The 27,896-nt window shown below is 47.5% G+C and overlaps 3 protein-coding genes and 1 pseudogene across 4 annotated transcripts; 2 read left to right on the top strand and 2 right to left on the bottom strand.

Moving 5' to 3' along the window:
* Positions 1-113: 113 nt before the first annotated feature.
* Positions 114-23,419, top strand: BSDC1 (BSD domain containing 1). 2 transcript variants are annotated; one of them, XM_054571907.1, is made up of 11 exons: positions 114-154; positions 422-482; positions 5,277-5,393; positions 7,429-7,596; positions 9,999-10,053; positions 11,718-11,833; positions 12,244-12,312; positions 12,478-12,556; positions 13,838-14,317; positions 19,807-19,910; positions 21,409-23,419. In XM_054571907.1, exons 1-11 carry the CDS (start codon positions 144-146, stop codon positions 21,439-21,441), a joined length of 1,293 nt encoding a protein of 430 aa, XP_054427882.1. In that variant the 5' UTR covers positions 114-143; the 3' UTR covers positions 21,442-23,419. The 2 variants fall into 2 exon arrangements, with proteins under 2 accessions (XP_054427882.1, XP_054427881.1); XM_054571906.1 differs by lacking the exon at positions 21,409-23,419 and adding an exon at positions 19,998-21,396.
* Positions 9,556-9,959, bottom strand: LOC129069273 (ubiquitin-like; annotated as a pseudogene).
* Positions 23,420-23,483: 64 nt separating the features above from the next.
* TSSK3 (testis specific serine kinase 3) lies at positions 23,484-25,021 on the bottom strand. The gene is made up of 2 exons (XM_054571908.1): positions 24,782-25,021; positions 23,484-24,148 (listed from the first exon to the last, which is right to left on the bottom strand). Exons 1-2 carry the CDS (start codon positions 24,924-24,926, stop codon positions 23,484-23,486), a joined length of 810 nt encoding a protein of 269 aa, XP_054427883.1. The 5' UTR covers positions 24,927-25,021.
* Positions 25,022-25,523: 502 nt separating this feature from the next.
* Positions 25,524-26,205, top strand: FAM229A (family with sequence similarity 229 member A). The gene is made up of 3 exons (XM_054571905.1): positions 25,524-25,660; positions 25,751-25,897; positions 26,075-26,205. Exons 1-3 carry the CDS (start codon positions 25,524-25,526, stop codon positions 26,175-26,177), a joined length of 387 nt encoding a protein of 128 aa, XP_054427880.1. The 3' UTR covers positions 26,178-26,205.
* The last annotated feature ends 1,691 nt before the right edge of the window (positions 26,206-27,896 follow it).

Raw genomic sequence — 27,896 nt, 5'->3', positions numbered from 1 at the left:
CTAATCATAAAGCAGGGAGGAGATTGGGCTGAAGACGGTGTACACTCGAGGATTGGACCGAGTGCTCTAGGGCGGTGCTTGAGGGGGCGGTGCCGTGTCGTAAGTCAAAGGTCAGTAAATAGTGGTGATGTCATGCAGGCAAGATGGCGGAAGGGTGAGCCCGTCATCTAACTCTCGGGCTTTGGGGCCTGAATTTTCCCAGGGTTGGGGTGCTGGGCCAGGGTCCCCGTGGGGAACAGGAGGCCAGGGCAGCGGTGGACGGAGCTGAAAGGGCGAGGCGGAGTCTCAATGTGAGGGGGGTGGGGAAGCGGTCTGCGAAGCCTCAGCCCGCGGGGCCACTTCTGAGGGGGAGGCTGAGACCCGATCACTGCGCGGGCAAGAGTCGCACTGCAGGGCTGCCAAATGTGTCTGTCTTCCACAGGGAGGACGTGGGATGGTGGAGGAGCTGGCTGCAGCAGAGCTACCAGGCAGTCAAGGAAAAGGTAAGCCGGACCGGCGACACCTCTGCAACTTGGTCGAAGCGTCCCCGCCCGACCTGTGTGGGTGCCAGGCCTCAGGGGTGAGAACGACTCTCCCTACTTTTAGCCCCTTTCTGTCTGTGGAAGGACAGACCCCAACTCAGACCATTGTGACAATAGGCAGTGAAGTAAAGATTGTTTTAAAGGCTGGAGAGACCCTTTCGTAGGAACCCATAGGAACGAGCAATTTATACCAGCTCGTGAAATTCACAACTTCGTAGAACAGAAAACATTTGATGTAAACCTTGAAGATAAGGGATTCTAGCAATAGAAACTTACTCCTATAGTCATTTAAATATTAGCGTTTATGCCCCAGCCAGCACTCTCTGACCGGCTCTCAGGATACCGATGTTGGCCAAGCAAATGCAGTCCTGGGCCTCACAAAGCTCACAGTCTAGTGGAGAGACCGCAATCCCTGTGGGATGAATGAGACTTGACTCTGTCAGTGAACAGCGCCATTGTGTGTTTCTGTTTCATTGCGGGCTTGTCTGTCAGAACCATCCCAAATGAATTCTGGAAGAAAACTAGTCACTGTTTAACTAGTTACTCAAGCCTTTGGGGTGAGCCCTGCTTTAGCACAGACTTCAGGAGGTTTCTGGCCTCAGTCAAGTCAGTTGTCTACTCTGGGAGCATTTTTATTCTCCCTGGCCTGTGTACTCTTCTCAGCTCCAGTCCAGCAGATCTGAGAATGTCCTGAGCTGTTTGTTTTGATGAGAACCAAGGAAGAGAGTTTCACACTGAGATTTAATAAAAGAGACCTCCGAGTGGCTTTCTTTTGGTTGTTCAACCTTCTAAGAGTCTGACAGTCAATTAGCAGGTGTGTTTGAAGGCCTCCCGTGTGTTTCCCTCAGGGTTTACCATAAGGCATGAAAAATAGGTAGTTGATTAACCTTCCATCTTTGTTCTTGGAGAACTCTCATTTGAAAGAAAAAGTGGGAGAGGTAAGTGTTGTTTCTGCCTTTAACAAGTCCCCGTTTGTAAAGAGAAGGCTTAATTTCCCTCTTTTAGCTGCTTACTTTTACATGAACCTGGGCAAGTTATTTAACCTCTCTAAGCCACCATTTCTCATCTGTAAAATGGGAATACTGACACATACCTGGTAGGATTTGTGTCAGGATTAAATGATTATATATGTAAAGCACTAAGAATAATACCTAGAACACAGTAAATATGATATAATAAGTGTTGGCTATTTTATTAAGTACTGAGAGTATTGGGGAAACTTCTTAAATTCTACTAGTCCGTTTTTCTTTCCATTTTTTTCTTGGTCTTTCAGTGCTTTCGTGGCCTTGCTTCCCTTCTTCCTAGCCTCCTTCCATTTCGACTACTCAGTTCCCAGCACCTTCAATTTTCTTGTACTGCATAGTATGCATTGCCTCAAAGACTAGCTCTGAGGTGGTGCTATAATCTGCCTTCCTCTGCTCTTCCCATTGTGTGTGTGTGTGTGTGTCAGAGAGAGAGAGAGTGCGAGTGCAAGAACACTTGGCCGCAGACACTGGTAGAGAAAGTCACCATTGCTCCTTGGCCCTACCATAGATTCCCCAACCTCATCTGGGCCTGAGCACCCCAGGTAAGCATTTTCAGTCTCTATCTCCTCCCCATGCCTTCAGAAACTTTCCCCAAACCTCACTCTTCCCTCAAGTCCCCTGGTCAACGATTTCCCTTTTACTTCAGGGAGACAGCGTTAGCTCCTACTTTTTAAAATTAGAGGTCAACAGCATGATCTCTTCTAACTCCTCCCCACCCCTGAAGCCACGATGTATAAACTTATCTTTTTACACACTCAGCATTACCTAGCACTTGCCAGATCCAGTGGGTGGTTTTCAGCCCTTATCTTCCTGCACCTTTCTGCTGCATTTGACACTAGTGATCACTACCTCATTCTTGAAACTCTACTCCCTTGGCTTTTGTGGCGTGACCGTCTCTTACTTCTCCGCATACTTCGCCAGGCTTTCCTTGCCTCTGTTTTCAGGAGTTTGATTTCCTCTGCCTGCCTCTTAAAGGTGTAGTGTTTGAGGGTCCTTGTCCTCAGTCCACTTCTCTGTTTATAAACTCTTCTGGGTGACCTCCATTCTCTTGTTAGGGTGACTTGTTTGAGTCCTTTTCTCTGAGCTTGTGTTTGAGAATAGCTGCTTCTGGACAGTTCCAGATACCCCATAGTCCTTGCTGATTCTACATGACCAGAGTCATTGTCATCATCTTTTCTCTAAAGCTGCTCCCCATTCAGCATTTTCTCTCTCAGTTAGCAGCACTGCATCAACTTTATCACCCAGTCTAGCAGCCAGTGGCTCTTCCTTGATTCTATCTTGTTCTCAGTCAATACACCTATTTAATCACCAAATCCATCTTTTTCGCCTGATGTTTCTTGAACCAGTCTCATCCTCTTCATCCTTATCAGCACTGTCCTTGTTCATATTCTTCTATTTTCTTTCCTGCAGCAGCCTCCTGGCTGGTCTTCCCTCTTCTAATCTTGTCACCCTTAGACCGTATCAGTCCCTGGAATGACCAATTAAAAATGCAAGTCTCATCATTCCCCCCTCTTTCAAACCTTTAGTGGCTCCCCATCGCCTGCGGGGCTGACCAGGTGCTCCATGGCTGCCCTTGGCAACCTCTCTAGCTTTATCCCTCACCACTTCTGCTTTACCTGTTGTATTCATTAGGATTAACATGCTTGTAGGCCTCAGTAAACTCATGCCCCACCACACCCAGGCTTCTTAGCTGACTCCTGCCCATTTTTTAGGGCACAATCCAAGTCTTTCCAAGCTCCCCATAATACTCTGGTCACTGGTCTTTCCTTGCTTGTTAGCACTGTTATGCGAGCATTTTCCCCAATAGTCTGTGACCTTCATGAGAACAAGCAACATGTTTATTCATATTTGTCACCTCTGAGCTCACAGTCTAGTGAGGGAGATAACCATTCATCAAGTAATCATGCTGGTGGTTATATAATTAAAGTTGCCTTGTCACATGTAAATGTAACAAGCAAACATTTTTTGAGTGCCTACTGCATGCCCAGCTCTTTGTCAGACACTTGGGGAAACATCAGTGAATTAAGAACAGGCTGTATGTTCATGGAACGCACAGCTTATACAGGAGAATAGACATTGGGTCTAAAGTATGAAAAATGTTAAGACAATGTGCAGGTCTCTTAGACCACGAAGCAGGGGAGCCATCCTAGAATGAGGTGGCATCAGGGAAGCTGCTCCAAGGAAGTGACATTTAAGCTTAGATCTGAAGGAGGAACAGGAGTTGGCAAGATAAGAGGGCTCACTCATTGTCTTTGTTCTGTGCTTTGCTTTGAAGAGTTAGAACTGTGTGTCAAGGAGAGGAATAATGTACAGAACTCCTGACGTAGGGAAGATGCTAGAACATTTGAGAAACTTGAGGAAGGCCAGGTGGGGCTTAGTGAGGGACACGGCAGTGGGGGATGAAAGTCCGCCAGAGCAGGATTATGTGGGCCTTGCAAGTGAGTGTTAAGATTTATACTTGCTCATAGGATGCTGTGCAACCATCAAAGACTAAACATGGTCTGCTCTCTGCTCTGACTTAACAACGCTCCCACTGGTATCAGGAAGAGAATTTAATAGTAGCATCTGATGCCACCTAGGAGGAGCCCAGGTTGGCCTGGACTAAGGTGGTGGCCGTGTGGATGGAGAGAGAATTAATAAACAACCTCTCTATCCCAATAGAGGAGTCCTGAAGCTGATAGGGAGGCATAATGCCCACCCCCAGAGTAGCCTGTGGCTGATGGATGAGACTGTCTCACTCAGAGACTTCCAATGCTGATGAAAACTAAGCAGCACCCTTCCACAAACACATCACCAGAATACTCAAAAGCATGCTAAAAAAATTGCAGGTGGCTTTCCTTGTGTAAAATGAGAGGGCTTGCAGGCGAGTACAGAGCTAGCTCAGGAAGGCATCATTTAGTGGGTGAAGATGAAGCAGACAAGGCAACACTTAGACAAGAGCTGAACACCTGCTGCCTTAAGTTGGTTCTGAGTGCAGGGTAAGAAGCAGATTGATCTAACAGAAGCAAATACCAGTTCTGCCCAAAGAAGCTTTATGAATGAATGGGACCGAGAAAGCCTCAGAGAGAGTCCAGTCAAATATTTCTGTTAACACTCCCTTTGTTGAATGTAAAAATCAATACACCTTTTTACTGGCATTAAATTGTCAATAATTAATCATAAAAGCTTCATTATTATTGCAACATATTTATTAAACCTTTCAGACAAATAATTTTACATACTGCTTCATTTCAACTAAATCCCCCCATAACAAAAAAAGTAAAAACAAACACTGTCCTTTGATTAAAAAAAAAAAATCACATACCTTTTCTTCATGTTATTTGAAACAAATGTCATGTCTTAAAGCATATAAAAGCAATGCAACAAAATCTGTTTTCATATTATATGTCCCCTTCCCCAGTTCACTCTTGAGAACCACTGATCTAGTCCCCTAGTTTGGTTGCCTTTGGGAGGCAATCAAAGACTGGATGAGAGTTAACTCCTGGTTACCTAGCTTGTACGTGTCTGGGCTGATAGTCAATTCCTGTTCTCAGAGCAGCAAGAAGTTCTTCGCTCTCTGTTGTTAGATACCAGGCTGTGGAATTGGAACAAGTGAGCATTGTTTCTGAGCTCAGGCCTCCCGTGTCACTTGAGTTTTCCATGTGTCTATCTGGTATGAAGAAGCACAGGGAACAGGAACAAAGGGTGGTGGAGAGAGCTGTCTCTGTCATCCCTCTCTGTCTTCCCATAGTCCTCCGAAGCCCTGGAGTTCATGAAGCGGGACCTGACAGAGTTCACCCAGGTGGTGCAGCACGACACAGCCTGCACCATTGCAGCCACGGCCAGCGTGGTCAAGGAGAAGTTGGCTGTGAGTACAACCTCTGTCCACGAAGGGGCTGCCCCTCACAGCGTGATGTATTCTGGGACTGCGGTGGCGCTCCCAACCTTTCTCCAATTTTTTTTTTGTGTGATTGTTTATCCCCATAGACTCTCATTTTGAAAAAATTGTGTCTATCAAGCAAACAAGCTACATATATATATTAAGTAATACTAAGATTTCTCACTTCTCTTTGTCTTAGCAAATGTTTTCCTGTTATCGAAGTCATTCATTCTAGACAATTTAGAAAATACATACAAGTAAAAGTGAAAGAAAGAAAGGCCTAGACATACCCATGATTCCATCTCCCAGAGATAACTACTGTTACTATGTGGGGAGTATGTCCCTTATTTACACTTTCTTTTTCAGAATTGGAATCAACTAAATACCATGTCTTGTAACCTACTTTTTGACTTATTGCAGACCTCATTCTGCAGCATCACAAATGGCATGGTATTCTACTATGTGGATTTAACTAGTTCCTAGTTTGCTATTTCATGTTTTTCCCAGTATTGTAAACAGAGCTACAGTGAACATTCTGATTGCTAAATCTTTGCCCTTAACATTTTCTTCATGATAAAATATTGGAAGGGATCATAGGGTCAGTACAGTCTTAGGCCTTTTAATATCTATTGCAAAACTGTCCTCCAGAAAGGTGTACCAACTTATATTCTTACTGGCCCTGTTTTTATTACTCAGAGACGTGCAGTGGAATTCTCTTGTGAGAAAGGAGTTTGATTCTGAAGTCAGTGTGCGAATGAAAATTGTGTATAATCAAAAGTATCATTGCAAGTCTCAAGTTTATGATAAAGTACAGTATACTGGTTTTATATTACAATTTTTCCTTTGGTATTGGGACAGACTGCAGTTTCTTAATTTGATTGCCAGCTAAATCAGTTGCCTTGTGACTATAGGCCATGTTATGAAAAACATGTTTTGGAGATTTTTTAGCCAGGCTTGTTTTGTTGAATGTTGTAAAATACTGGCTGCCTGCTAACCCCAACTCCTGATAAGCATGAACCCTGTTGAACTGTGATAAGTCCAGGCAGTAGCAGAAGCAGCACTTGTTTCTTTATTTGTTACTCCTTTTTTTCATTCAACAAATATGGTTGTATACCTATGCCAACATGTGCCAGGCACTGTGATACGTTCTAGATTTAAAGTGCCTGGGCAGCCTAATTAGGCATAAATACTGTAGTTTTCCATGAGGTCTTTAGAGCCACACCCTGTCACTCAGCAACTCATCTCTGGTTGCTGGGGGGCATTCTGACCAGTGTGGCTCAAGCCTGGTGTCCCACTTCTCCCCTTCTGTGAGGTCTCTACAGAGCCCCTCAGCTGGTCTCAGGCTTTCCTCTAGGCAAGATTATCTGTTCTAATCCTGCCCGTATTTCCTCAGCCTTCATATAAAATATCTATTTCCTGAGCAGTCATGATGATGGAATTGTGATATTTCAGTATTGCTTTTTTTTAAAACAATGTTTGCTATGTGTTAGGCATTGTACATGTCTTATCTCTTTGAATCTTCACAATAGCTCTCTGCAGGAAATATATGTATCTGCATTTTACAGATAAGGAAACAGAGATTCAAGGAGGATTTAGGTCTCCTAATCAACAAGTAGTAGAGCTGGGATTCAAATTCAAGTTTGACCCCATAGCTAGGACCTTTCTCATCACTCTCCTCATAGGTCCTCTTCCCCACTGAATGTCCATAGCATGGCTTCTCTCCGGTCAGTTTTTGCGCGGTCTGGCTGGCCTTGAAATTTTGATGAACAGCCAGTCACGAAGCCCTGCTCCGACCTACAAGGCCTACTGCAGCCCTGTGCTGCACCCCCACCTGGGGGATGGAAACCCTGGCTGTCTCCCTCTCCTTCTCCAGCCCCAGAGATGGGGTGTGAGGTCATGAGCACTCCTGGTCCCCACATACACAGTACGCTTTGCCCCTGACACTTCACTCCTCCATGCCCCATACCCCAGATTGTAGCCTGCTCCTGGGCCACTTGCTTCCTCTGCTGGCTTCTCTTTGCAGACTGAAGGCTCCTCGGGGGCGACGGAGAAAGTGAAGAAGGGTCTGTCTGACTTCCTAGGGGTGATCTCCGACACCTTTGCTCCCTCACCAGACAAAACCATCGACTGTGATGTCATCACCCTGATGGGCACGCCCTCTGGCACAGCTGAGCCCTATGATGGCACCAAGGTACTCACTAGTGGCCTCCACTGCGGTTGCCTAACAACACTGGGCTCCAGCTTCCTACATGTAGTCACAAAAGCAGTACATGTTCAGGCTACAAAATAAATACATGTATATAACTAAATTGGAGAATACCGATAAGCCGGAAGATAATTATTTCTAAACCTATAATCTCATCACTCAAAAAACCCACCGATTTTTTTTTGGCAGTGTTTAGCCTTTCATTTCTTTTTGTTTACAAACATAGGTAAAGACAGTTTGGGTTTTCTTCTTTTTAACATAAAAGGCACTTTATATGTGTAATTTTGTAACCTTTTAAAAAATTTGCAATAAAGTTAGCACCTTTCCTAACCACCATCATTTTTAACGTCTTTAAACTCTTGCAAATGAATATAGCATAATTTATTTAGTGATTTCTCTAATGTTGCACATTTGGATTCCTTCAGCTTTCAACCATAATAAGGAATGCTGTAGGGAGCATCTTTACAGGCATAATCTTCTCCACATTTGGGTTATTTAAGACTAATTTCCAGCCCTGACTGGTGTAGCTAAGTGGGTTGAGCATCATACCACAAACCAAAAGGCCTCCAGTTCACATCCAAGTCAGGGCACAAGCCTGGGCTGTGGGCCAAGTCCCTGGTTGGGGGCGTGCGAGAGGCAACCGATCCATGTTTCTCTCACACATTGATGTTTCTCTCCCTCTCCTCCCTTCTCTTCCCTCTCTCTAAAAATAAATAAATAATTTTTTTAAAAAAGGCTAGTTCCTAATAGGAATACATGTACAAGGGGCAGGGGGGAGAATGTCTGTATTTCTACTGCATTTTATTTTCTCATCATTCTTGGATTTCATGGAATGTTTTCTCCTAAATTCACAGTGTCATAACAATTTAGCCTCCTTCGCAGCACTTTACCACATTGAATTTCCATTCTGAACATACTGATTTTTCAAGTGTGTTTTTAGCATTAGAATTGGCACCACCACTTAGTGAACAAGTGGAATTGTGAAAATTTTTAAATTACAGGATTTTAAATTAAAGCAGTGATTCACCAAAACCACTTGCTGAAGCTCTGATGCAGGCGGCCAGCCCGCACTTCGCATAACGCCGAGGACGGGAGGTGGGGCTTTCTGTTGACCAGCTCCAATTTGCCATGTCTGTGGCCCTAATAGCAGCACAGCTTAGTTTCACTTAGCAGATGGCTGTCAAGTTAAGAAATTCTTTAACAAAAAAATTTTTTTAATTGATTTTAGAGAGAGAGAATCAATTTGTTATTCCACTTATTTGTGCACCCACTGGTTGATTTCTGCATGTTCCCTGACCAGGGTTGGAACCCATAACTTGGTGCATCGGGACAAGCGCTCTAACCAACGGAGCAGCCCAGCCAGGGATAAGAAATTCTTGATGAATGGTTTTAATTTAGAGAAGTTACATTCTTTCAAAACTTGTCCATAATTTTGGACTTTATTAATATTTTTGCATTAGCATTTTTCACGTTTCACATAATTTAATTTCATACATATAATTTTGTTGCCTGTTTACACTGTATTTTCTTAGTTCCCAGGAGTGGAATACTGGGTGAGAGATCACTTTTCTCAGAGCCCCAGTTTTGGGCTTCTAGCCCAGCACTCCGCTCCCTAGCCACGGTACTAATTGACAAGTGCCCTGTGGATATGGTAGCCAACAGGGGAGAAGCTGGGCTGTGGTTGACTGAGTGCTGTGGCAGAAAGGGGTGCTTTCTTTGCCCAACATCCCAGAGTTTATGTTCTCTTTTCCTTTTCTTTTCTTTTCTTTTCTCTTTTTTTCTTTTCTTTTCTCTTCTCTTCTCTGCTCTTCTCTTCTTTTTTTCCTCCCTCCCTCCCTTCCTTTTCTGCTTCAGTCAGCAATAGGGAAACTTTATTGAGGCCTCACGGCCTTGGGGTTCAGGCACAATGCTACCCTGTGGGCCCAAGGAAGTGGTGGAAGGGACTTATTTAACCTTCTTGGGGCACATGTTTGTTGGTGTAGCCATACTTCTTGCAGCTATTGACAGAGTGGAGGTGCAGCTGAACATAACACTTGTGGCAGATCACCTTGTCGCAGCTGTACTTACATGTGAGCTGGCAGAGGAATGGCTCAATGAGATCACCCCGCAAATGAAGCACCAGATACAGGGTGGGCTCTTTCTGAAGAATGTAGTCTGAGAGCGTGCAGCCATCCTCCAATAGTTTGCCCACAAAAATCAGACCCTGCTGGTCAGGTGGGATGCCTTCCTTGTCTTGGATTTTAGTTTTGATTTTCAGTGGTGTCACTGGGCTCAACCTTGAGGGAGGTGGTCCAGCCAGCCAGGGTCTTCACAGACATCTGCATGTCTGTGTCTGCTGGAGAAGCTGCTCTGCTGCCTCATTGAAGAGTCTTCTCTGTTTCTCATAGGCTCGTCTCTATAGCCTGCAGTCAGATCCGGCGACCTACTGCAATGAACCAGATGGTGAGAGGGTAGCGGTGAGGGGGTGGGCGTGCAGGGCAAGGAGACCAGGGGCATCTGGTCTGTGCTCCCTGTTTGTCTCTGATAGCAGTGGCCAGGCACCCACTGTGTAAAGGGACCAGAGTGGGACTAGTGTATACCTTAGATCTGGTGCGATGGGTCGATGGTCTCTTTTCCTCCCTGAACCCAGGCTCTCTTCATCCCTGTCTGCAGAGACTTTGATCCTCTCCCTCATCCTCAGCTCAGGCGCCTTCCCAGCCCTGCTGCCCTGACTGTTTGCTAAACCCCGAGGCTGGGAACTGGAGTTCAGAAATGAGTCAAACCCACAACCTGGTCCAGACCTCCAGGAGCCTGCTCTTGGAAGAAGGACACAGGAAACAGTAAATAAAGCAAAGATAGTAGATTTGGAGTGACTGCTTCTCTAGAACCAGTGGGGGCAGTGGGAACCCAGAGGGATGACACGCAGCCCAGCCTGGCAACCTATGATGTGACAGTTGAAAGGAGGTTTTAAGGATGAGTTAGCAGTAAACTTATTTTACCTTTAGAAGTGGGGGGTGGGTGTTCAGGCATAGCAACAGGACACGTAAAGGTCCAAAAAGAACAGGGAGGACCTAGGCATTTGGAAAGGGTGCATGTGAGGGAATCAAAACAGTAGGAGCTACAGAGGGAGCCAGATTGGAATGCTCTGGATGTCAGACTAACCAGTTTGAATTTTGTCCTAAAATGCTCAAAGTAGAGCTTCTTGACTTTTTTTTTTTTAAGTCACAAAGTCTTTTAAAAATCTCTTGAAAATGACAAGCTCTCTCTCCACAAAATTGCATATGCAAAATGGGAATTCCTTGACCCTTTGAAGGCCATCTTTGGACCCTAGCTTTAAAAGCCTGTTAAAGGGTTTTGAGGACTGATGTAATCAGAGTTTACATTTCATAAAAGAACCCTGGGCAGTGTTGTGAAGGATGAGGTAGAGGGAGAGAGAGAAGATGGGAAGACCGGTTAGGAGGCTGGGTAGCAGCCCTCACATCAGAGGTGGGGCCAGAAACTAGGAAGTGGCAGAAAGAGTGAAGAGAAGTGTGTGCATATGAGAGACACTAAGAAAGTGGAATCCAGAGCGACTGGATAGGGAGGCATCTAGGAGGGTCCCCACTTTTCCAGAGGATCACTGTGTGGGTCAGGTTGGGCAGGAAAGAAAATGAGTTGGGTTTGCAGCACCTGTGCAAGTAGACGTGTCCAGGAGACACTTGGACCCCAGGATCTGGAGGACTTTTAGAGGAATGCAGTGGCTCCCAGGGTCAGAAACTGTGAACTGGTCGCATGAGAGAGGACAGAGAAGTTGCCATTGGATCTGGCAACATGGGTGGCCTGAGAACAGCAGTTTCAGAGAAGAGATTCAGTGGCCTCACGCAGTGGGGGCTAAAAAGCGAGCAGGCATGGCAGAGAATGGAGTCTGCAACCCCCCCTGGAGATCACTTAGGTGCTGTGCCCTGGCAACAGTAAGGTCCACCCAGCCCATCACCCTGCCTTTCCCCCGACCTTGGATCAAATGGCTTTGAAGAAGACCTTAAGCTTTCCTCATTGTCCATGTCCTGGTTTAGGTGTGTTTTCTGTAGGCCCAGTGTTCTTTCCCCAGACTCAGGGATCTCTGACCATCAGTGTCTGTCCTTCCACAGGGCCTCTGGAATTGTTTGATGCCTGGCTTTCCCAGTTCTGCTTGGAGGAGAAGAAGGGGGAGATCTCAGAGCTCCTTGTAGGCAGCCCCTCCATCCGGGCCCTCTACACCAAGATGGTGAGGGCCCAATTAGCAAGACCTCCGGCCAGCTCCCAGCGTGAGGTGTCGGGAGGTGGGACAAGTCCAGATTCATTTCAGAGTATCTGGCTCAGAGAGCAGTGGGCAGCCCTGTAGAGCCAAACCAGCCAAGAATCTGTGTGAGGGAAACTGATTTGCCAGGTTTCTGGCCATCATAGTGAGCAATGGAAGGGCTGGCAAAGCCCGATGGAATTTCTTTTCTCCCTCCTGGGTCAAGCTAGCCAAGAAGGTAGCAGGGGTCGGGGTAGGGTAGAGTGCCCTGTTTAATCACTGCTCAGCCTCTTACTATGTCTAAAATCTAGAGTGGCTAGGAGCTGACTGATAAACTGGGGATGCAGACCCCATACAACCACTTCAAACGTCCCATCTCTGCTGTCCCGTCCTTCTAGGTGCCAGCAGCTGTTTCCCATTCAGAATTCTGGCATCGCTATTTCTATAAAGTTCATCAACTAGAGCAGGTATGCTGGCCTAGCCTGGGGAGGCACTCCATTCAGCCGCGGGAGAAGCAGGCTGGATTTTGTTGAGGAAAGACGGGGACGGGGGTAGTAAGAGCTCTGGGATTAGGATCCGGGTGTGGGAAGAGTGCTCTGACTGCTCCTGGCCATCTGTTCCCCCACGTTTAGGAACAGGCCCGGAGGGATGCCCTGAAGCAGCGGGCAGAACAAAGCATCACTGAGGAGCCTGGGTGGGAAGAGGAAGAAGGTAAGAAGTATGGAGAGGTGATGGGCAGGTACCAGGTCCTGCCTCTGGGGGACTGTCTGCAGCCTGGAGAGAGATGGCACCCCAGGGGAGAGGAAGGAATGAGTACAGCGTGTGTGCGTGCTGAGGACAGGCTGAGCTGACAAGGAGGTGTTTCCTCAGGCTGGTGGAAACCCAGGCTTAGGTACAGAAAGCACATGTGTCAGTTGCAGCAGTTCTCCTGCCAGCCATGGACCAGCTACTTTAGAGTCACCTGGGATGCTTATTGACATTCCAGAGCCTCTTATCCCACCTTTTAAGTTTCTGTGGCTAAGCTCATTAATATTAATGACTTGGGAACTGCTGGCTTAGGGAGGGAGCTGAACATCCTCTGTGGCAGCTCAGCTTAGGACGGTGTGTTGGAGGCGCCTATATGATTTAATATTAAGACATTTGTTAAGTGCTTATATTATATGCCAGTCTGTACTAAGAGCTTTATATGTGTGGTGGTTATCACAACTCCATTATCCCTCTTTTTTGAGTGAGGCAGGTAAGTTAAAGAAAAGCTAAGTGCCTTGCCCAAGATCACACACCTAGGATGTAGCAGAGCCTGACCTGAACTCAAAACTGACTGACAAAGAAAAGATAGCCCTGACTGGTATGGCTCAGTGGGTTGGGCATCATCCTGCACACGGAAAGGTCACTGGTTTAATTCCCAGTCAGGACACGGGCCTTGGTTGTGGGCCAGGTCCCCAATTCTTGATCGATGTTTCTCTCCCTCTCTTCTCCTCTCTATAAAAATAAATAAATGAAAAAAAATTTTTTTTAAGATAAAGGAAAAATAAAACTGACAAGTCTTGGGCTCATTAATCTACAATACCGTTGTGGGCTGCGTTTCTGGCAGCCAGGTGCCCAACCAGACAGGTGCCAGGCCTCAAGGGCAGTAGACACTTGGACAGGGAATATAGGGAATATCTGCAGAAGAACCTTATGGAAAATGGTGAGGAAACTGGCAGCCTTTAGCCTTTTTTTCTTTTTTTATTTTAGAGAGAGAGGAAGGGAAAGAGAAACATTGATTTGTTGTCCCACTTAGTTATACATTCATTGGTTGCTGCTTGTATGTGCCCTGACTGGAGATCGAACCTGCAACCTTGGTGTATCAGGATGCCGCCCTGACCAACTCAGCTACCTGGCCAGGGCCAGGTCTTGATGAGAGTAAACTTTAGAGGGAACCTGAGGCCTCTCTTCAGAGAGCTCCAAGGTTGTCTTGTGCTAACCAGTTTTCCCTGTTTTGTCTCTCAACAGAAGAGCTTGTTGGCCTTTCACCCACATCTCCGAAAGAGGCAAAGCCTCCTATGGCTAAAACATCCACATCCCTTGAAGGAGAACCTGGCCCCCAGAGTCCCTGTGAAGAGAATCTGGTGATCCCAGTAGAGCCTCCACCAGAAGTGACCCCGTCAGAGAGCAGTGAGAGTGTCTCCCTTGTGACACAGATCGCCAAACCTGCCACCACACCTGAGGCACCAGTGCTGCCCAAGGACCTGTCCCAAAAGCTTCTAGAGGCATCTTTGGAGGAACAGAGCCTGGCTGTGGATGCGGGCGAGACTGGACCCCCGCCCCCAGCACAGTTGAAGCCCCACACCCCTGCTGGCCGCCCCAGTGGCCCAGAGCCCAGGCCTCCAGCCAGAGTAGAGACTCTCAGGGAGGAGGTGCTCACAGACTTACGGGTGTTTGAGCTGAACTCGGACAGTGGGAAGTCTACACCCTCCAACAATGGAAAGAAAGGTAAGTCCAGGCCAAAGCCCAGGGAGTGTATGGGGCAGAGCAGGTGAGAGTTGACACCTCACAAGGGAGGCTCGCCTCCTTGTCCCTTGTGAGGGTTCTAGAAGCAGATGTCCTTCATTTGTGATACTGATGATGATGGCTTCTATATATTATTTATTACCATATTCCATCAATTCCAAAATGCACAGGTTCTCAGAAATAAGGATGCATTTTATAACTGTTGGGATTTTAGAGTCAAAAAATAAGGTTTATGTCAGATCCTGTGCTAAGTGTGTAACATAGCCTTTAATTTCTCATATCTTACAACCTGAGGTCAGTATTACTGTTCTCATTTTATAAATAAAGAAAGTGAAGCTTAGAAATGATATCTTGCTCTGATTCACGTGGCCAGAAGTAGCAAGTCCAGAGTCAGACCCAGGTCTGTCTGACTTGAAGCCTATACCCTTAACTACCTACCACACTGTACTGCTTTGTATCCTTTTGTACAGTTTAACCTTATCCTGGGGTAGGTATTCCTGTGACACTGATTGATGTCAAGGATCTTCTTTCCTGGGTGACCTTAAGATTAAAGATTTATTTATTTCTAGAGAGAGGGAAAGGGGGAGAGAGAAGCATCACTCAATTGCCTCTTGCATGCCCCCAATCAGGGACCCGGCCCGCAACCCAGGCATCTGCCATGACTGGGAATAGAACTGGTGACCTTTTGGTTCACAGGCTGGTGCTCAATCCACTGGAGAAATGGGCTCCACTACACCCTACCCTACTCCCTGATGGAAACTGCAGGGTATCTAGTTTCCAACACAGTGCTTGCTTTCTGACTCTGGTTCAGTGAGGTCATCCATTGAGCTCCTACCTATTCTTTATGAGGCACTGAGGAGGGAGGGGCAAAAGCTACAGTCTTTATGATGAAGCATGAAGCAGTATGGGACAGACATGGTACTGGAGAAGGTCAAAGAAAGAAGGAGCCTCTGGGCGTCAGCAAGTGTTCCACTGAGGAGACAAGTGTTGTATAGGAGAGTTGGAGCGTTTGGGGCAGGTGCAGGAGAGGAGTCCAGGCTGAGCAGGCCTATAAAGTCCATATAGCAGAGGGCATGGGGCACATTGCAAGGCTAGTGACCAAAGCCCACTTTTCTCTCTCGTCTCCTAGGAGAGGGAGGAACAAGAAAGGGGGACAGATTGGCTCAGAAATAGAACTTAAGAACTTAGGCTGAATTTAGAAGGTGGAACTTAGTGCCACAAAGCAGCAGGGCATGCTGCTTACATTATGTGGCCAGCCTATACTAAGAGCCTTGTATGTCGAGGCTCCAGGTTCAAGTGCCTACTTTGCTTATAAGCCATGTGACTTCAGAAAATTTACTGATCTCTAAGCTTCTGTTTATTGCTCTATAAACTGAAAGTAATTGTTCCATGACAGATCCTCGATCAGGGAAGAAATTTGAGTAGAGCCCTGCTTTGGAGAAATGATGGTGGTGATAAGAGCTACTATTCTCTGAGCACTTTCCATGTAGCTCTGTGCTAAGCACTTGATATGCATAATCACTCAATCTTCACAAAGACCTGTGCAATTTTCCCCATTTTTTACTGGTAGGAAACAGATCACTTACCTACCCAATAAGTATTCAAAAAAGTAAGAAGTAGTCCTTTAGGAGAGTGGATGAGTAGGTAGGTGATGGGCCCAGTAGGCAGTGGGGGGTTGCTGGTGAGTGGTACCGAGGGCCCACTGGAGGTGGCGGTCATGAACTGCGAGGCCACAGTCAGCACTTCCGCACTTCTGTCGAGCTACATTCAGTTGCTCAGGTACAGGCACAGAGCAGGTGGGGAGTTGGATTTAACCAAGGTTCAAATTTAGCCAGATGAAGTTAGTGGAGGAAGAGAGTCCAAGTACATCCAAGAAGTGATCAGAATGATGGCTTGTGGAATCTGAGCTGGATAAGGTGGGGAATAACAGTGAAATAGTTGTAGGGCTAAGGAATTATAGGTTCCGTTTGGAATCTGAATAGAGAGCATGATCAGAAAAAATGAATGGTGGGTGGAAGAGATTGAACAAAATGAGATAATGGGGAAGATGCAGTGAAAGCACTAAACTACTCTGTTTTACTGTCTAATGCACTTGGAGAAGTTGGGGATTTGATGCATAAGGCCCACCAGAAGTAGTTGTAGTCAGTGGGGGGAAGCCATAGTCTTAGACTAGGGTAGGACAGCGGGAACAGAGTAGAGGGAGTAAATCTTAAAAGGGACAATGGAGACTTAGAGACAGAGTGACTCCTTTTCCTCTTATGGTCACTTCCTAAGGTGACATGAGAGAGGCTTGGTTTCTGGATGCAACAGAGTCTCTTGGGGTCTAGACACAGGGGACTCCCAGGTCGTAGGGCAATCCCCATCCGTCATTGTAGAGCTGCTTCCTACCTGAGGTTAGTAATCAAAAAGCAGAAAAACTCCATCATGAAGTTTAAAATTGTTGTTGCATAGATGAGTGTTCTGCCATGTGCACTGTATAACAGAAGTTTCTTGAAAGATTTTATGCAGTTTTAGAGAGAGGGGAAGAGAGGGAGAAAAACATCAGTGTAAGAGAGATACATTGATTAGTTGCCTTTCACACGCCCCCAGCCAGGGACCCTGGCCCACAATCCAGCCATGTGCCCTGACTGGGAATTGAACCTGCAACCTTTAGGTTCACAGGCCAGCGCTCGATCCACTGAGCCACACCAGCCAGGGCTGTATTGTAGAAATCTTAGTACTTTCTGTATGTGACAGAACAGGATGGTGGGACGAGGCAGATGGCAGAGCCCAGGTTCACTTCTCTGCCACTCGAAGCCTTCATTTCCTCATCTGTAAATCGGAACTGTAAATACCCACCCTAGGAGGTAGATGTGACGTGCTCTAAAAAGTTCAGCTGATATTCTGTTTTCTATCCCTGGAAGTGTCTGCCCTAGCATTTAAGCCTGAGGAAGAGAATTTCACTTAATTCACTTAATTCTACCTAGAGGGTAACCCAAGGTTAGGGAAAGCTGTCATGGCCACAGCCACACCTCCGAAGTCATGAATCAGCCAGGAGTCTGGCTTTTATCCCACAGGAAGCCTGCACTGTCAGACTGTCAAGTATGTTGCCACCAAAGTGCCCTGAGAGTACAGGGAGACTTAAATATGGAATCAGAAGAACTGGGTCTGGGTTGCAGATTTGCCCCTGACTAGTTGTGGGGCCATGTGCAACACCACTTAACTTTGAGAAGAGGCCTCTAAGAACTTTATTTGTTAAATATCCACTATGTGTATATGTTATAGGCACTTTACATTGCCATCTCTGATATTAGCTCTGGTATGTATCAAACGGCAGGCTCTGGTCTACACAGAATCATCCAGGGAACTGCAGAATTCTGGGACACCACCTAGATCTGCTGAATCTGAATGAGAGGGTTGGAGAAGCAGGAATCTGCATTCTAATAAGCTCCCTCAGTGGTTCTTTGCAAAGAGTGTAGTTTTATTCTTATTTTATAAATAGACTAAAGCTCTGAATAACTTGCCCCAAAACTATAATGGATAAAAAGAGTAGAGATTCTGCCCTGATTTGTGTGGCACAGGTGGCTGAGCATTGTCCTGCAAAGCAAATGGTCGCTGGTTCGGTTCCCGGTCAGGGCATGTGCCTAGGTTGTGGGTTCAGCCCTGCAGTTGGGGCACATACAAGAGGCAACAGATTGATGTTTCTCTCTCACCTTGATATTTCTCTCCCTCGCTTTCTCTCTCCTTTCCGCTTTCTCTCTCCTTTCCGTTTTCTCTAAAAATAAATACAAGCTTTTAAATACACTAGAATAGAGAGTCCACCCAGGTCTGCTTGTTTGCTTGTTTCCAGAGACCATGCTCTTTAGTGAGCCAGGTGGCTAGAAAAGAGAACACTGTGAGACCCCCTTATAAGGAATGTGGGGGTGAGTCTTGGGGGTCTCAGAGCCTAGGCATCTGGTGAGGAGCAAGGTAGACGAGAAATAAGGAGATTATTCAAGGGTCATGCTATTGGGGGAATCGGGCCTATGCTTTTTAAGGTGCTTAAAAAAAAAAGTAATACATGTTCCTTTTAGGAGGAGGGGAAACAAGAAAAATTACCACATGACCTCATCACCTACAGATAACTATAGTTAGTATTTCTGTGGGCTATTGCTCACCTTTTCTGTGCGCGTGCTGCATCTGTGAGCGTATTTCTAAAATGGAATCTTACTGCATATACTTTTTTTAACAGGGACTATTTTTGTACTTTTGTTCTTAGTAATAACTTTCAGTGTACATTTTTTAAATATTGCCTGTAAGAAATCATAACCAAGTATGAATTTTTGGAGCAGTAGTTATTAAACTTCAACAGGTATTAGAATTACCTAGAACAGTGATAGGTAAACTTTTTCTGGATTGGGTCGGATCACAAATATTTTAGACTTTTTGGGGCATACAGTCTATGGCCCAGCTGCTCAATTGTGATGCTGTAGCCTCAAAGCAGCTGTAGCCAATGTGTACACAAATGGCCATAGCTGTGGGTCAAATTTTTATTTCCAAAAATAGGTGATAGGGTGGATTTGGTCCATGGACCATATTTTGGCAACCCCTGGTTTAGAGAAAGGGTCTAAGAATATTTACTGATTACAAACTATGTGTTCTAGTCACTTGGAGTATAAAACAAAAATCCTGCCTGCCCTTAGGAAGCTCTCATTCCAGCTCCTATATTGTTAAACAATAAACATATTAAATCTGATGACATGCTAGAAAATGATAAAAACAATGAAAAAAGAAAAAGAACCACCAGAGCAGAGTATAAGGAATATGTTGCAATTTAAAAGGATGGTTAGGGTAGGTCATACTTAGATGGTGAGATTTGAGCAAAGGTGTAAAGGAAGTGAAGGAGTTGGCCTGTGGATGGATATCTGAGAGTTCCAGGTACAAGGGAACACCCCACGTAAAGGCCCTAAGGTGGGAATGTGCCTGGTGTGTTTCCAGAGTAGCAAGATCAGTGCAGGTAGAATGTGGTCAGTGAAGAGGAAGAGATTCATTGTTTATTTCTTCTGGAAGATTTTTATGGCTCCCAAGGGACCCCTAGACCAAAGTGCTTCTCTATTACTCATTAACTTGCTTTGCCTCACTTAACAGTATAGTTTAGTACCATTTAAATGTATATAACTGTTCTACAGCCTAAACTTAAAAGTCACATACTATTCCATCACACCACTTATTTATGTTTGTAATTCCCTTATCAGTGGACTTTGAGGTGGTTTTCTAAGTTTTCATCACTGTAGCAGCACTACAGTGAACATTCTTTTGGTTAAATTTTTGACTGAATCTAGGATTATTCCTTAGATTCCTTAAAGTAGGGAGTGAGCTAGAGTGGCAGCAGAAGGCGAAGACCTCTGGTGTATATTTGTCAAGCCCTTTAAGGAGCACCGCCCCTCCCCTCCCCAGCTGCGACCTCTTCACACATCCCTTCCTGACCTCGCCACTGTGGGTTGTGGTTCCAGGCTCAAGCACAGACATCAGTGAAGACTGGGAGAAGGACTTTGACTTGGACATGACCGAAGAAGAGGTGCAGATGGCACTTTCCAAAGTGGATGCCTCGGGTGAGGTGAGTGGGCCTGGCTGGCCACAGGGAAGCGATCCCGGGGAGCCCGGGTCTGAGGCCTTTCCCCACCAAGCCCAACTGTCCCCTCAGGGTGCATACCTGTGCCTCTCTGAGGTGGCAGACTGCAGGGAAGAGAGCTGGGACCTCCCACTCAGGCCCTGAGCAGTTGTCATCGGCAGGCTCTGCTGCCCCTCAGTTCCAGGATGGATGAATGGGAGAGTTCCTGACATTAGCTCTGTGTCAAAATCACCAAGGAACTATTAAAAGAATGCAGATGCCAGACCCTGCTCCAGATCTTCTGACTCATGGTCCCCCGGTGTGGGACCTGAGTAGATTTCTTGCCTTGCAGACAAAAGACAATGTGATCTAGGGCTGATCATTTAACCTGAGCCTCTGTTTTTTCATCTGAAACCTGGAATTGATGATTATGAGCTTATAAGCTGTCATAGACAATGTATGTAGACATGTCAGTCACAGTGCTTGGGACATGGGAGCACTAGTAGATGTTACCACCACAAGACCCAGTCTAGGTATTATAAGCTCAGAGGCCTAGTACGCATTCTTCACTACTGCTCAAAGTCATGAGTGGGTCATTTTAAATGAGAGGCTGGGAGAAAAGCTCATGTAGCCAATAAGTGACAGGACTGATGCTCCAGCCCAGACATACGATTCAAGTCACTGTTACGTCCACTGTCACAGAGAACCACGTGATTCCTTCTATCACATAGCTCATGAACCTGCTAACGAGGTGAACAGATTAGAGGCACGGAAAGGGCCTCGTTTTTCATATTGGGAACTGAAGCCCGGAGAGGAGGTAGTGATACCTGCAAGAGCATTTGGCACCTGTGATCTCACGGCACCCACGGCAGGGAAGGCCCATGCAGCCCTGTCATGCTGCAGGGGCTTCACGGCTTTTGTTTAAAAAGCCCTCTTTGAAAACCTGACGCACAGTGTCCCTGAGCAGAGTCATTCTGTAACCCGTCACAGTAGGGATCAGCTGACAGCAGGCCAAGAGAAACGGCCTGGGAAGACTTCAGCTGGGGACGAGAGTGCTGGAGCCTCTAGTGAAGAGCCTGTGAGTGCCTCTAGTCCAGGGCCACACTTGCTTCTAATTATAATGCCACTCTCAAGTTCTCTGTCTCTCTGAGCCGCCATCTTAATCTGTTCAGCAGGAGACAGTTTTCCTTAAGGAATTGACTGACTTGGTTCCCGTGGGCAAGGCATCCCCCTTATAGAGTCCAGTGTTGGTTGGTGGAAGCATTTCCTTTAGGTCTGAAATGATCAGAGCAGCACATCCACGCCTTAGGCAGAGGACAACTCTGCTCCCCAAATACATTCCGTTAAGGCTAGTGGTTCACTCTCAGGGCCACTGTATGGCCCAGGGTGACGGGGGTGAAGGAGGGCTCTCTGGAAATGGAGGCAGCAAGGGGAGCTTGAATCTGGGCTTGACTTAAAGGAGTAAATTTCTTTTTGTGCTCTCCATTATTCCTCCCATTTACAGCTGGAAGATGTAGAGTGGGAGGACTGGGAATGAGGGGAGCCAGGGCAAGCAGCTCCCCCTCCACAGCACCTCCCATTTCACTCGATCGTCTCAGCCCAGCCCTGGAAGACACTGATCAAGAATGTCCCCCAAATCGCCTCTATCAACTAGAGCTCTAGGCACAGATTCTGGGTTGCTCCTTGCTGGCCCTGTGGATCTCTGCTCACAGCTGGGAGGGGGCTCACAAAATCCAAACCAAGAACTCTGACTTGTGCCAACCATAGGATGACCTTAGGGGGAGGAGACCTACCCCCTCACCGGAAGAGCCTACATTTCTCTGCTGAATACCCACTGTTCTTGGGGATTCTTGCTGGGAAGGTCTAAGGAATAGCTCCATCCCTTCTGCCTGTGGGGACAGGAACTGAACCATCAGTCTCTTGGAAGAAGCTAAGTCAACACACTGTCCACCCATAAGCAGGCAAGGAAGGCCATGTCACCTCCCTTTGGCTAGACAGGCATGGCAAACACATTTTGGTTCCTATTCCAGTGGGTAAGAGACATTTGACTCTGGGAAATTAGCCCCTCTTGGGAATATCCCATTCCCAGGTATTTTCCATTCCTGGAAAGGTTCCTCGTGGTTCAGAATCTAGAGACCAAACCCTGAGTTCTCCATTTTGCATCCAGTCCAGGCTGGTATGTCCCCAATGCCTTTCCCAGGGCTTGTTCATGTCAGATGCACCCAAGTCCTTAGCCCAGCTGTGCCACCTGCAAGAGACTGCTCTTGCTTTTCTTCCCCTCCCCAAGAAGGGAGGGGCCTCTCCAGACCCTTCTGTGCATTGCCTGGTGGGGTACGTTGCCCAGCCAACTACACACGTCACCTGGATCTTAGGACACAAGCCAGCTCCAAGTGGTACAGAGCAGTGATCAAAGCTGAATACTTACATCCCTGGTAAGCTCAGTTTCTCTGCCTCAACCCTTCTGCTTCTGGAAGGGATATGCTGGAGGTGACCTGAGATTTTCACCAGGCTTCTGGAAAAGCTCTTCTTCTGAAGGCAGACCCAATCCCTATGGCTCTTATGCTTCACTCTGGAAAAGCTACACCTCTCTTGGGGAAATGAGGGGCTGCAGGAATCCCTGGAGACCCTGGTGCTTCACGATGCTGCTCTGGTGATTCTTGTACATAGTCTGGTGTGTTCAGTGATTTAATTGGATCGAGGCAGGGATGCCAAGAGAGGTGGTCACTTCCACTTCAAACCTTCAATGAGGGGGTGGGATGGAGAGAATGCTGAATCTTTTTGATGGGATGGGGGGTTTTCTCTTTGTAATTTCTTTAGTTTAATCTTTTGGTTGTTTGTGCAATATTATATATTTTAAATTATAATGCATCTCCCCAGAGTATTTTGTAGCTGGGAAAAGAAAAAAGGAAAAAAAAAGATTCTAACAGCTGTTAGTTTTGTAATTAAAAAGAACGAAAAAAGAACTTTGTCCTGAACGTTTTCCAGACTTGGCGTTAACAGCATTAAAGAGATTCGACAGAAGCTGGAAGGTGTCTGGGGGTCTGTTATTGTCCCCCATGGCACCTGCACCACAATGATAGCATGGGTCCTGAAGAAGTCCCTCATCCTCATCCTAGACTCAGCCAGGTTGGCCTTTGGGATGAGAAATGGAAAGGGCCCCCAGCAGGCTTCTCACCAAGACAAGGAGTCAAGAGGCCAATTCTGCATTCCCAATGCGTCTGCTTTTATTTGAAAAGGAAGTTGCAACAACAGTGGCTCCAATTGATCTTGGTCAATTGTTCCCCTCTCCTCTCCTCCCCCTGTATGTGTATGTTCCTGGGATCTAATTTAATTAACTTTAGTTAAATACCCATATGAAAATCACTTGTCAGATGTAATAAAAGGGAAGTCTGAATGAGGCCCTTTGGTTCCATGAAGATCTTTAAAGGGAAAGAGAAGTAAGGCTGGGAAAGGTGTAGGTAAGTTTTAGGATAAGTAAACCTAAAGTGTAAAATATATATCACCATTTATCACCATTTTAGAAGCGGATTTGGGGTTTCTTTCTCCCCCCGTTTTATTGGGGAGGACTTGCCATTGCTTTTATGAAGTGCTTGCTAGCCATGGATGCCAACTAATTTCTTCGATTGAAGGCCGGAGGATCATGTCTGGTTCCAGGAGCTGCTTCAGCAAGTCCTGGCATTCGGCCGAGATGCCCAGATGGGTGGGGAAGGACACCCCCTTCTGCTGCTGCCACAGCATCTTGGGAATGTCTGTGTCATCAAAAGGTAGGCTGGCGCAGAGCATGACATAGAGGACGACGCCCATGCTCCAGACATCACCCTTCTTGCTGTCGTGAGGAATACCCTGCAGCACCTCCGGGGCGGCATAGGCTGTGCTGCCGCAGAAGGTCTGGCTCAGCTCCCGGCGTGATTTGGGCAACACCTTGGCAAAGCCAAAGTCAGTCAGCTTCAGGTTGAAGCCCTGCAACAAGGCATTCTCACACTTGAGATCGCGGTGGGCCACACCACAGCCATGGCAGTAGCGGATGGCCTCAACCATCTGACGGAAGAGTGCTTTTGCCTGGCTCTCGGGCAGTGGTCCCCCGTTCAGCACACAGTCAAAGACATCCCCTCCCTCAGCCAGCTCCATCACCAGGTAGATTTTACCATCAGCAGACTCCAGCATCTCATACACCTGGATGATGTTCTTGTGGTCCAGGGTACGGACAATCTGGAGCTCCCGAGGTAGGAATCTCTGGATAAATTCTGAGGAAACAAAGGACAAAGAGATAGGGTGTCAAGTCCAGAAAGTCCAAACTCCTGCCTCCTGTCTTTTGCCTTCCAACATCTGCATGCCTCTCCACCATGTCTGGCTGGGTCTGGTGCCTACTAATCACAATGTGAAATTCTTTTTAACAGTCTTAGATGTCTAGGTGCTTGGACAGTGCAAAGAATATTCACCTTACTTTTGTAGTTAACATATTCAAAGGAACCACTCCCTTCCAACCTCAGGGACTGTTGTGAGCAGCCTGTGAGCCCTTAGGTATCCAAGTACTTGAGGGACTGTTAGACAAAGCCATTGAATCTCAGCTTTAAGGCCTGATTTGCCTGCAGTGGGGTAACCAGCTCCTCACCCCTGCTTCGTGACCAACAGTTCTTTCCATGAGCCCACACCCATCTCTACCTGCCTCCACACCAGCTTCTGCCTCTGAGGACCCTTCACCTGCCACTTTAATCTTGGTTTTGGAGGGTCTGATGTTCCTGGATTCCCAGCATCCCTCTGTTCCCCAATGACCTACTCCAGAGCCACTGTCTCTCTTGGTTCCAGACTAAAGGGAGGAGGAAGCCCCCCACCCACCTAAACCAGCCCTCCCTTCCTCCAAAGGGGCCCCTGCTCACCTTCTGGCCCTCCCATCTTGTCTATAATTTTAATTGCCACCTTTCTTTGGTGTTTTTTGGAAAATGCTTCTTTGACTTTTGAGTAGGTCCCTTCCCCAATGGTCTTGCCCAGCTGGTACCCATTGGAGAGCAGAAAGTCCTCCATGCTGCGTAGCGCTTCCTTCCTATCACCCTCTCAGCTCATGCTGCCTCTGTGAGGCAGCTCTACTCCACCATCGCCCTTGGCCCGGACCTTTTCCCCCCAAGGACTTCACCCACAGCAGCCCCCAGCGCTAGAACATTCTCCGCAGGGCACAGCAGCCGCAGGTGGTGGGGAGGTAGAGGACCAGACATTTTACAACTCCAGCCCAATTGTGATGTAAATATTGTGTGACCCTTGGCCAAAATGGCCTACCCTCAGCAACAGCACCACCAAACCTAGCACCGATTAAGTCATCGCCGCGCTCCCACCCTCCAGCCAGGCAGTGAGTGAGTTGCAGCCCAGCCTGGTGTGGACGGACGCTCAGGGGTTCCAAAGCTTCCTAAAATGCCAGGCTCCTCGCCGAGGCCTCCTCCCAGCTGGTTGCTGTCGCCGCTGCGCCCCCATTGGGCTGCTGGAGGTCTGTGCCATCCAGTCGCAAGGCGCCATGGCGGGAGCCCTCGGTCTCCGTGCGCACTGCCGCACTAGGTGTCGGGTGGCGGAAGGGTTCCCTGGAGGGAGGAACGAGTTCTGTGAGGTCAGCACGCCAAGGCCCAGGTCACAATGCAGCCTTCCCCGTGGACACCCGGGCCCACACGCGCCGCAGACACCTGCCCGTCTCCGCCTGGACCTGAGCGTCCTCCCACGGCCAGGGCTCAGGCAGCCGCTTCCAGCCTGGGACTGGCCTTGGCCTCCGGCAGGTGAGCACGGCCCAGGGGGCGGGCGCAGGGTGAGTGCGCCCGGCGGTCTGGGAGCGGCCTGACGGCCCTGCCCCGCCCCTCCTGGCGCAGAGCGACCCGGGGCCTGGACATGAGTGCCCAGGAGCCCCATCAGGGTCGGAGATTCCCCATTGAGGCGGGCGACTCCCCTGGCCTTGCCGCCGCTCCCGAGTCCCAGGACAGCCCAGAGCCAGTAGCTACGGAGCACAACCCGGTCAGGTAAGCCTGCGGCCCCTCCTGCGCTCCCAGGTCGTCGTCCTCCCACTTTCTGGCCCCAGTCCCATCCACCCTGGCCCCAGATGAGGGCCCACATCCTCGCCGGAACCTCCGAGACTCCTGGTGCACTCCACGGATAAGACCTCAACAGCGCCCCCTGTCGCACTGCTTTTCCCCCAGGCCGCTTCGACGCTGCCCTGGCTGCCACTGCCTGACGCTGCTGCACGTGCCCATCGACGTCTACCTGGCTATGGGCGGGAGCCCCCGGGCCCGCGCCACCTGAGTGCGCCTGAGCACGTCGCGCGCGCCGAACACGAGACAGTGATGCACATTTTAAAATAAAAGAATGATGCACATTTTAATAAAGCACAGCATAAACTGTTCTTTCCACTCCGGTCTGGCCGTGTATGTCTTTCCTGTCGTATCGGGCCCGCTGACTGCTCCGCACCATCCCACAGTGCCTTCCCTATGTCTGCCGCCTCCTCTGAATCCTCCCAGCCCCAGGAACTCATCTTTTCCGGCCCACTTTCTTCTGGCCAGGCGTATACCTCTCCCCCATTATTTGCTAGTCATGACCCCCTTCTCCAGCACCCTTTCCTCTCGGGGCCTTTGTGTTCATCCTTCTCTCTCTCCCATCTCTTCCCACAGCCTCCAGTGAAAGTCACATTATTGTGCTGGACTCCCGGGGCCTAGAGAAGCTCGGGATTGGAGGGGATCGGCAGGCAAATTAGAGTAGAGAATGACCACCCACTCCAGGCTCATTTAATTCTCCCAAGATGGCATTACGTTTTGCTACCTGCTGATTTGTGACCCTGGGCACCTTTGGTTTTGCTGGAAGAGTTGGGGTGGGGGAGTACCCTGTCCATCTTGACCTTGGTTTCTTCCAGAACTGGTAGAACCAGAAAAAAAATTCGAGAAGTCATTTCAAAAACTTTGATTTCAAATTCCTATTTTACAAGTGAGGGAACTGAGCCTTGAGTGCCTTGCCTGGGGTCCCCCAACAGATAAATGATGCTCATACCCTCCAATGTTCTCAGACTTAATGTCCTCAGACTTAAAAGCCATCCATAGGACCAGCCTCTGGCACAAACTTGCCTTAAAGTGTAGTACTGAGGCTGAATAAGTATTTTTCACTTTCCAATTTTGCTTTAATGAACCTGGATTATTTAATATTGGAAAAAAAATATATGTAAGCCAAAGATCTGGTTCAATCTCCTGTCGCCTGAGATCTAAGTGCAATTGACTCAATTTTCCTTACCTAATTTACCTAGGGTAGAAGGCCAAGCTGTCCCTAGAGCACTTCAAAATCCCATGGTTATCTGAAAGGTGACTTCTAGACATCTAAACAAAACACTCTCCTAGGCAGTGCCAAATGTAGGCTTATACAGGAGAAGATGTTTGCCAAAAGGTCTGCTTCAAAGCAAGGACTTCAGATGACCATTCAGCCCCTGGTCCTTCAAAACATCCTGTCTCTTTGAGAGCCCCTCCACACCTAGCTTGTCCCTCCACTAGAATAACCCCTGGCTTTAGGCCCTCGTGCTGGCTTCCCTCTCCTCCTTCACTCCTCTTCTCCTCCACCCTTACTGCCTGGAGAACCCCTCACAGACTCTCCGTTCTTCTATTAAGTGGAATAATCCAGCTGTTTCCATCCCCACCAAACTTAATGTAGCCCCTAGTCAACCTAACAACCCATGATGCTGTTCTGCAGAAAAATGACCTCATTCCTTGTAAACAGTATTCACCCTCCTTAGGAGGCCATTGTCATTTTAGAGAGAAAAAATTACTGGGCTCTATTATTGATATGGTCTAGCCATTGAGAGCACCTGAAGTTAACTTAAACAAAAAAAAAGGATTGTTTCAAGTGGCTGGAAAGGATATGAGCTACCGATTTAAGAAAGAACTGTAGGAATCAGGGCACCTATTGGGACTGAACAAAGGAGTCAACCCCACCAGGACTGCCCCTTGTTCCTCTCTCAATTCCTGATTATCTCCTGCGGAGGCA

Source organism: Pteronotus mesoamericanus, unplaced genomic scaffold (genome assembly GCF_021234165.1).
Source record: "Pteronotus mesoamericanus isolate MK-2021 breed Mesoamerican mustached bat unplaced genomic scaffold, CSHL_Meso_final contig_221, whole genome shotgun sequence".
Lineage (NCBI taxonomy): Eukaryota > Metazoa > Chordata > Mammalia > Chiroptera > Mormoopidae > Pteronotus > Pteronotus mesoamericanus.
The sequence above is the reverse complement of the archived record's forward strand: the minus strand, read 5'-3'. Positions and strand labels throughout refer to the sequence as shown.